The following is a 9,049-nucleotide window of genomic DNA, read 5'->3' as shown; positions in this document are numbered from 1 at the left end:
GCAGTGGAGTCGTCATAGCTCATTGCAGCTTCCAGTTCCTGGGCTTGAGGGGTCCTCCTGTCTCAGCCTCCCAAGAATGCTAAGACTATAGGTGTGAGCCACTACATTGGTCACAGAAGGCTTTTTTAAGTCAGTCAAATTCAGCAGTAGGCTGTTGTATAACAACTTTAGTGACACTAATGTTAATAAGTTCTCATAAGTCACTACCACCTACCAGCCCACAACAGGCAATTTTTTTTTTTTTTTTGAGACAGAGTCTATGTTGCCCTCGGTAGAGTGCTGTGGCATCATAGCTCACAACAACCTCAAAGTCTTGGGCTTAAATGGTTCTTTTGCCTCAGCCTCCCAAATAGCTGGGACTATAGGTGTCCACCACAGCGTGCAGCTATTTTTTTGTTGCAATTGTCATTCAACTGGCCTGGGTCAGGTTTGAACCTGTCAGCTTCAATGTATGTGGCTGGCACCATAACCACTGTGCTATGGGCACCGAGCTCACAATGGGTAATTTTTATAAACACAAATAGAATTTTTTCTTAGTGGAAACTGCTGAAATGTGATCAGGGAAATTCTATCAAGTTTCTCACCTCATAAAATACAGAACTCTAGGGTTTAGTGGTACGAATAAAAGTTTGATAGGCACAACTTAAACAAAACAAACAACAAAAATCACTCAATTGTCTACATTCTGCTTGGTAGGCAGTACGTACCTAATCAAATTACAAGTAAATCCAAGACCGAGATTCCCTAAGCACACCTCTGTGACCTGCACTGAGAAAGCTGCCTACTGGCCCTTTTTTATGATACCCCATACTAAGTTAGCTCTTTTATCATATAGCCTGGTAGCTCCCTTAGTCACTTAGTTCTTGCTAATATTTAATCTTAATTCCTGCCTGCTCTCTAAAGCATATTATTTATGTGACTACCAAAGTTTCACTTTTGTTTGCTTATAAAAATCAAAGAGATCCCCCATTCTTTCCTTGCTATTCCTCAGATTTGCAATAATTCGTGATTCCAGGAACTCTAAAAAGTATACAAAGCTCTCTAATACTTAACAACTTTTAGACTGTTATGTCTAAAAGTACTGCTCGGAATAGCTCAGTAGTTAACAACAAAGGCTCTGGACTGCCTGTGTAACCTTAGAAACTTTCCTGAGCTGCCCTACTACAGCTGCAAAGTACAGAAATCTAATGGGATTGTTGTGAAGATTATCCCAGAAACATACATAGAAAGCTTACTTAGCACACCGCTTGGCATATAGTGGTATATATTTTCAGTCTACCCGTGTACTACCGCTTTTTGGGACATTTAAAAATTGAGTGGAATGCAAATGTCAAAGCGGTGATAGTTTGAAGATATTAGAGGCACTAAGTGACTATATTATAAGCAGCTGAGAGATGAAGCGGGGTAAATAAAATAGGCTGAATTTGGGACAACTGGGAATTGAGACCAGGAGAAATGAACGAGAGAACAGCCGCTATGTTAACATCCAAAATACTTCCAATTAAAATTAGTTCCCCAAAGAAACACCGGGAGTAGAATTTACCTGCACAGAGCTCAACCACCGCAGAGGGGAACAAAATGCATTCTGTGTGCATGATGGGGTGGAGGACTGGAAAGAATACATAGATACAGAGTGGCAGGCCTTGATGCCAAGTGAAAACTGTGGCACTGTCCTCACAGGACAACTCTGTCCAAACCCGTGCACTAAGAGACTTGACCAAACTCTAGCATGGGTTCCAGCAGCATAAGGCCGTATTCATAGGATGACCTTGAGCTCTGCCTGAGAAAGGTCACGACTGCCAGAATATTTCCTATTTATTCTAGGCAACACACAGGGGAAGATAGTCCCCTGAACTCCCTTTCTTATAGCATTTATTAAAAAGGTCTTAAAGTTCTAAATTTATCTCCCTTGAAACTCAGAAGTGCCTCTCAAGGACCAGAGAGCCATTCCTTTGAAATCTAATCATCAGGAAGAACAGGGCCTCTCTTAGAGTCTTTGGGTTAGAATTCTAACTATACATTTTACATCTATACTGTCCAACCCTTTGTACTATTTCTCTTCTTTGACTCTATGCCTCCGTAGCCGTCCTCACCCACAAACTCTGCACAAACTGGAATGCAGAATGAACTTAGCTCTTTGTCAGTCGTAATGCCTGGCTGTATTTATCTCTAACACAAGCTACGGCGCTTGGGTTACATTCTGTGTACGAACAGGATAAGGCGTATCCGATAAGCATAGGATTTCTCCTCCCGGAGAGTCCCCCCTTAATGGCCGTTTACTCTTGCTATGTAAGTGAATATCAAGGACTTCCCCTCCAAGAAGCCGGCGGTCAGCACTTGAGCTGAGAGCAGAGAACATGATCCGTGCGTATCACGCTGCCCAAGACCCCTCATTAAATATCTTCCCCACCGGAGACCTTCTCTGCCTACCCCACGAAGGACTGGGAAAGCCTGGCCGGCTTTGCTGAAGCTTCTGCTGTAGTTGCTCCCAACAGTTTCGGAGCAGTGCCCGAGTAACCGGCCCTTGAGGGACCATCAGCACCAGCATGGCCAGCGCCATTTTCCTCGCCGGAAACCGCGCCCAGCGCCTGCGGGTTCTGCAGCCCGCCCCGAAATCGAGCATGCGCACAGACTCAGAATCGTGCAAACTCGACCCCTGGAACTACAACACCCAGCATGCTCCTAGAGCGGCTCTGCCTTTTCTCCAATCAGCGAGAGACGGGGAATGGAAAAAAAAAATCTGGCCCCAGTGCGCATGTGTACCGATGTGCTGTGGCTCTCCGGGTAAAGATGGCGGAGCGCGGGTACAGCTTTTCGCTGACAACATTCAGGTGAGGAAGGGGCCTCGAGGTCCTCCGCTTGGCGGAGGTTGTAGGAGCTCTGTCAACTTCGGTTTTTTTTCCGTCCGGACTTATGACTTGATGCTTCTGTAGGATCCAATATGGAATGGAAGTGGAAATCGGCTTTGCAAAGTCATTTGCCGGACTGGCCTGGGGGCCTGGGGATCACCTGTGCTGGGAGGCCGCCAGGGTCCCGGGCGAACTTGGGGCTGCAAGACCGTGAGACCCCTAGCCAGGGATTCACTTTCGCTTTGGAAGCTAGAAAAGGAGGCAGTTTGAGATTAACCATCTCTCAGTGGCCCTTTCTGAACCCAGGATTTTCTTCTTGCCCCATTATGTGGGAGTTTCCAAAACTCAGAATCTTGGTCAAATATTTGGGGTTCCTTTTTCTTAGAAAACTCTCAGTTTTACAGTTAGGACAGTAGTCTTGGTCTCCATTTGGCATTAGTGTCTTTCAAAACTTTACGCTTTCGGTTTCTTCAGTGCACGTCTTAGAAGCCTAAGACGCTTATGGGCTTGGGCGCGGTGACTCACGACTGCAATCTTAGCACTTTCAGAGACTACTCTGGAGGCTGAGGTAGGAGGATCACTTGAGCCCAGGCAGGAGTTCGCGGTTACAGAGAGCTATTACCTGATCTCGCAACAGAACAGAGTCTGTCTTTAAAAAAAGCAGCAGCAGCAGCAGCGTAAGGATAAAAAAATGAAAGTGCTGATCATTCGGTTAGATTTTTGTGGGCCCCGAACAATATATATAGATAACAGTTTGCATTTTGGCCACTGTGGGATGGAGGCTATGTTTACTTTAAGATTGTAGGCTTTTCTATTAATATAACAGGGGATTAAAATTATACATATATTTTTCAAAATGTAGTTGAGATGAACCATCCCTGAAGAATTTAAAAGTCTACTGGGGAAGGATTTTTTGATTTGGCAATTTTTTTTCTAAAGGACCAGTAATGCCCTATTTGCTTCAAATATAGTCCTGTCTGACAACTGAAGGCAGGCGGGACCTAATTTGGTGAGTACTTTCTGTGTAGGTGCAACTTAACCTACTCCATCTGGTTCCACAACTATGTATGATGAATGTTATCTTAACATCTTACAAATGAGTTTAACAGATCTTGCACAAGTTAAATAACTTGTCCAGAATCATTAGGTGAGTAGGAGAGTTAATCTTGAAACGGGGTTCTTTATGATAACAAAAATTAATATACTTTCCATTACATTATATTCCGTTCTTGAAGTCCAAAAAATATCTTCAATAGGAAACTGGGAGTTTTCAATAAATGAGGATATGTAACAGTTGTAGGTTTTGGGAGGGTTGATAAACTTTGAATGAAATTAATTTAATTCTGCAATAAAAGATTTCATATACAATGACAGAACAGGCAGTCACTGTTATTTGTGAACAAAACAGATGTGTTTCTTTATCTCTAAGAAAGTGTAATTCTAGTGGAGCTGAAACATAACCAAATATCATCAGGGTTTATAAAGTTTATTTTAAATAAGCTTTTTCTTTTAACATGATGGCTTTAACTCTTTTTTTTTTGAGACAGAATCTTACTATGTCACTCTCAGTAGAGTGCTCTGGCATCACAGCTCACAGCAACCTCAAACTCTTGGGCTTAAGTGATTCTCTTGCCTCAGCTCACCAAGTAGCTGGGACTATAGGCACCTGCCACAGCACCTGGCTATTTTTTGATTGTAATTGTCACTGTTGTTTGGCAGGCCTGGGCTGGATTCAAATCCACCAGCTCTGGTGTGTGTGGCTGGCGCCCTAGCCACTGAACTACAGGTGCTAAGCTGCTTGGGGGTTGTTTTTAAGACTGGATGATAAAAAGGAGCCGGCTATTTAAAACTTAGGAGTAAAGAGAGTTGTGAACAGAGGGAATAGCCTGTATGAAAGCCCTGAAGCAGGGAAGGAGCTTGTGCTCTAAAAAGGTTTGAAATGAGGCCAATGTGCTGAAGTATAGTGAAGCAAGGAAGTAATGTGGGTGAGGGCCAATCATGCAGGGCCTTCTAGACCAGAGTAAGGAGTTTTTATTTTAAATAAACCAAGAAGTTACTATGGAATTTATATGGGGGTGACATAGTACAAAGGTAACTTTGACTGGGGGTGGAAGTAAGGGTGAGAAAGAGGAAAACTTGTTAGAAGGCTGGTGTAGGTGTCCCGGGTAGAGATGCTTATACTTTGGGGATGCCATAGTGGCATTATTGAATACAAAGATTGGTGTGGTTGCTCAGCAAGTTCTTGTGAACTTTTACACAGGAAGATGCAGTGGTAAAAGTATATAAGCATGGGTGACTCTGGGAGCAGAGAAAATGTAACTTAAGTTGGCCTGAGTCTTTAAATATTCCCCAGTTGAAAATATTTACTGAACAACAATTGAAAACTGGATGGACTCAGAAAATCATGCTATGATTATTAAAACAGTGACCATTGAAGGAAAAAATGTTCAGCCTAATTTTTAAATTTTAATGCCAATGGATGTTATTCTAATCACATTAGCTATTATGTCAGAGATCTTTAATCTGTCACCTTTAGGTTTATTCCTTAAATTGGTCTAGGTGTGTCTCTATCAGCCAGATGACTGTGGATTCCCAGTACTAGGTTATGTGCTAAAATCCTAACTGAACAGAGCTTATACTTCTTTGAGGATGTCAAACATTCTAAAAATAATTAAAATATGATATATCTTAGCCAAAGAGGAAGTAGAGAGGAGAGCACCATAGGCCTGACTGTGGGGATTCAACCTAGACTGACCTGTCGTGCAGCTTCCATGAGGGTATGACTTTCTCTTAAAGATTGAGGGATGGCTAGGAAGGAGTTCTGGGCAGTAGAGAAGTGCATAGGGATTCACTTGTCAAAGAGGTTTTTGAAGTCTTAAGAGTAAGTAATCTGCATGTCTGAAGCAAGGTGGGATAGTGCAAGTTGAAATTTGAGTGACAAGGGGAAGAATATTCATAATGCTATGAAGAGAAAATGGGTGGACTTCTGAAATTTAAGATTATCTTTTCAGTGGTAGGCAGGAGTTCGGGACCTAGCTGTGTCACTTTGGACAGACAGCTTTCACTCAGGACTTTTTCTTTATAAATAAGAATGTTGGACTGTGATGTTATAATGATTGTAACTCATCTACTAGGTTGAAATAAAGTATAACCTAAAAGTCCAGTTTGGGACTACTTCTTGGCTACCAAACTCAGTGGAACCAGATCTGAAAGTTAATAATGGCTCCCAGACATAGTCTTACATTATATAGACATACTTTTTAAAATATGTATATATAGAGAGATACTTTGTTTTGAATGATATCTAGGTCTTACATGGCTACTTTTTAAAAGCTCTCCACTTGAAATATATGGTGCTGTTTGGTTTTTAATAGAGGTGCATACATAGATTTAATAACAGTACTGTTCAGTGTTTGCTTATTGCTAATTTTGTGCCAGAAACATTTAGTCTTCTCAGCAATACTTTGAAATAGGTACAGCTGTCCCTCAGTATCATAGGAGGTTAATTCCAGGACCCCACAGATAACAAAATCCACAGGTACTCAAGTTCCTTAGTTACTTGCCCCAAGAACTGGCAGATATGGAGGATCTCAACTGGATCACTATAGTTCTGTTATCCCCATTTTACAGATGAGAACGATTAAGTGACTTGCCTAAAATCACAAGATTGGTAAACAGTGAAGAGGCAACAGTAATGCTGCTGCTCTAAGTGGCAACCAAAAAACAACCAAAGGAAAAGAGGAATTAGTTCTCTGCTGAATATGTTTAAATTGCCCTGTAAGCTTGGTTTCTGTACAACTTCATGATAGATTTCAAAGGCCAGCTACTTCTTGGGGTTTGATTAATGGGTTTGACCTATGTATCAGCCCTCACTTAGAGATGTTTCCATAAGAAATATTTGATGATAATGTGAACTTAGCAAATACCTGTGTTTTTTTTTAAAGCCCATCTGGTAAACTTGTTCAGATTGAATATGCATTGGCTGCTGTAGCTGGAGGAGCCCCTTCAGTGGGAATTAAAGGTAATTAAACACTTCATTCATTTCAGATACCTGCTAATAGTTAAGCTAATTTTTTTGGAATTAATTAGTAATCCCAAGACCTGTGGCAAGATAATTTTTAACAATTCCTTTTTGTTAATTTGTGTGTTGAAATTTAAAGAAAAATATTTAAAGTATATATAGCACCTTTATCTATTAGTTGTGATAACCTCCAAATAGTCTTACTTACTCAGAAAAGTGAGCATACTTTTTTTGTTGTTGTTAATTATATCACTGCTCTCTGGCATCTTAATTTTCCTATAATTTGGAAAAAGCTAATTATAAAATATAATCTAAAGATATTATAATTGTTTCATCCCCTAGTGCCCTTTAAAAGAATCTATGTATCATTTATTGTAAGTTTCCTATTATAAGAATAGTAGGCCAAGTAGGCAGAAATTTATTTTAAAACATATAAACCCTAAGTATCCTAGAGTAATTTATGGGAATTTGTGTAATAATTTTTAGCTGTAGGAGTTTTTTTTTAGTGGAGTATAAATGACCAGTGAGGGAGAAACTGATTTAGCATTCCTTAGGTAATTTTGATATAGGAATCCAAAAGAAAATGTTTTATGAATTAGAGTAAATAACAAAGGCATTTGGGTTTAATGCATCCATAATTTGAAAGCTATTAAAACATTCTTCAAATGATTAAACATTTAGGTCTTTTTCTTTTTAAGCTGCAAATGGTGTGGTATTAGCAACTGAGAAGAAACAGAAATCCATTCTGTATGATGAACGAAGTGTACACAAAGTGGAACCAATTACCAAGCACATAGGTTTGGTGTACAGCGGCATGGGCCCAGATTACAGGTACCTTTATACTTTTTACAGTTTTCTCACCATTCCGTGAATTGACCATAGTCTGCACTTTCAGGAGAAAAATCAAGGAATGTTTTCCTTTAATCTTCCAACTCTGTTTTTTGTGCCTTGTTTAGCAAAGCAGCCTCATTAAGTGGACCTCTGATCACTGGCCATCAAGGACTTTAGTGTTCTCTAATGCCCTTTAAAAATACGAAAAGCAATAATGTTGTAATAAACTATATTTTTTAAAGTATCAGGCAACAAAAGAAAGTATTACCACCCACAGTTAACTTCATTATCTTTGTTTCTGTTCTTTGCAAAGGAAGAGAATTCTCAGAGGCCGCTGAAGGTGGCCTAGTGTGGCAGCCAGCCAGGATCCAGATGCTCATACTCACTCCTGTTGTATTTCATAGGGGAAAAAAAACAGTTCTGTCAAATCAGGATGGGGGCAAGTTGAAAAAGATAGACACTTTCTATGTTTTTCATTTAACAGATAAAGGTAGTATTATCATGAGTATATAATTACTCATGATTTTATGCAGCAAGATAGGTAAAGCCAGAATTTCACTTGAGTCAGAAAAAGCGACAAGGTCACTGGAAGTGATCAGGTTTCAGGCCAATGGATTCTGTTATCACCATCCTAAAGGGATACTGCAGTGTTCTGTCACTGATAGAATACACTGAGGGGGTGGGACGTGAGTACTACACAGAAGGATAATGTGCAGATTTCACATCAGTAGTACATGAACAGGTAAGGAGAAATCTTTCTCCTTGTATAGTAAACACTTGACATTTTTTGACACATTTTATAATTTTAAAGTTAAGTACTTGTTTATTCTTAATATCTGAAGGGTATTCTTTGAAGTACAGGCAGAGAGAGATTCAGGAGGTCTTCAAAAAGATTGAGTCAGAGCGAGAAAAATATGCCTGGAATCATTTGTACATGTGTTCATGTGTGCACATATACATGTTGGCTGATGAAAAGGATAAGGAGAGCAGTCATGAAGTAGCCATGGAGGGAGATCCAGCTCTCATTCTGAATATTTATTAAATTGGTTACTTAAGCTGATTCGTACCCTCATCCCTAATTTCCTCCTTGCCTTGTTCTTATCTGTCTCCTATTGCTGAACATACATGATATTCGAGCTGATAGCTACTATTAAAGAAATGTATGTTAAACTTAATGCTGTAGGTATATGCCTGTTGAAGAATAAGTCTTTAGGTAATAAAGCATCTTAATTAAATCTACTTTTTTGCCCCTTAGAGTGCTTGTGCACAGAGCTCGAAAACTAGCTCAGCAATACTATCTTGTTTACCAAGAACCCATTCCCACGGCTCAGCTGGTACAAAGAGTAGC

The 9,049-nt window shown here is 40.1% G+C and overlaps 2 protein-coding genes across 3 annotated transcripts in view; one reads left to right on the top strand and one right to left on the bottom strand.

The window, feature by feature from the left end:
* The window catches only part of MRPL32 (mitochondrial ribosomal protein L32), a 7,138-nt gene extending 4,550 nt beyond the window's left edge, over nt 1-2,588 (bottom strand). Inside the window, exon 1 of the mRNA XM_003797549.2 lies at nt 2,431-2,588. Coding sequence (XP_003797597.1) covers nt 2,431-2,560 — 130 coding nt within the window. The 5' untranslated portion in view covers nt 2,561-2,588. The remainder of the gene's footprint in view (nt 1-2,430) is intronic.
* A 182-nt stretch (nt 2,589-2,770) lies between these two features.
* Nucleotides 2,771-9,049, top strand: part of PSMA2 (proteasome subunit alpha 2) — a 12,354-nt gene continuing 6,075 nt past the window's right edge. The window contains exons 1-4 of one of the 2 annotated variants that reach the window (XM_023517716.1): nt 2,771-2,831; nt 6,794-6,870; nt 7,569-7,701; nt 8,957-9,035. In XM_023517716.1, coding sequence (XP_023373484.1) covers nt 2,791-2,831; nt 6,794-6,870; nt 7,569-7,701; nt 8,957-9,035 — 330 coding nt within the window. In that variant the 5' untranslated portion in view covers nt 2,771-2,790. The remainder of the gene's footprint in view (nt 2,832-6,793; nt 6,871-7,568; nt 7,702-8,956; nt 9,036-9,049) is intronic. The other variant, XM_003797548.3, reaches the window with a different exon arrangement.

The sequence above is a fragment of the Otolemur garnettii genome, unplaced genomic scaffold (assembly GCF_000181295.1).
Source record: "Otolemur garnettii isolate 467f Iridium unplaced genomic scaffold, OtoGar3 scaffold00119, whole genome shotgun sequence".
NCBI lineage: Eukaryota > Metazoa > Chordata > Mammalia > Primates > Galagidae > Otolemur > Otolemur garnettii.
The sequence above is the reverse complement of the archived record's forward strand: the minus strand, read 5'-3'. Positions and strand labels throughout refer to the sequence as shown.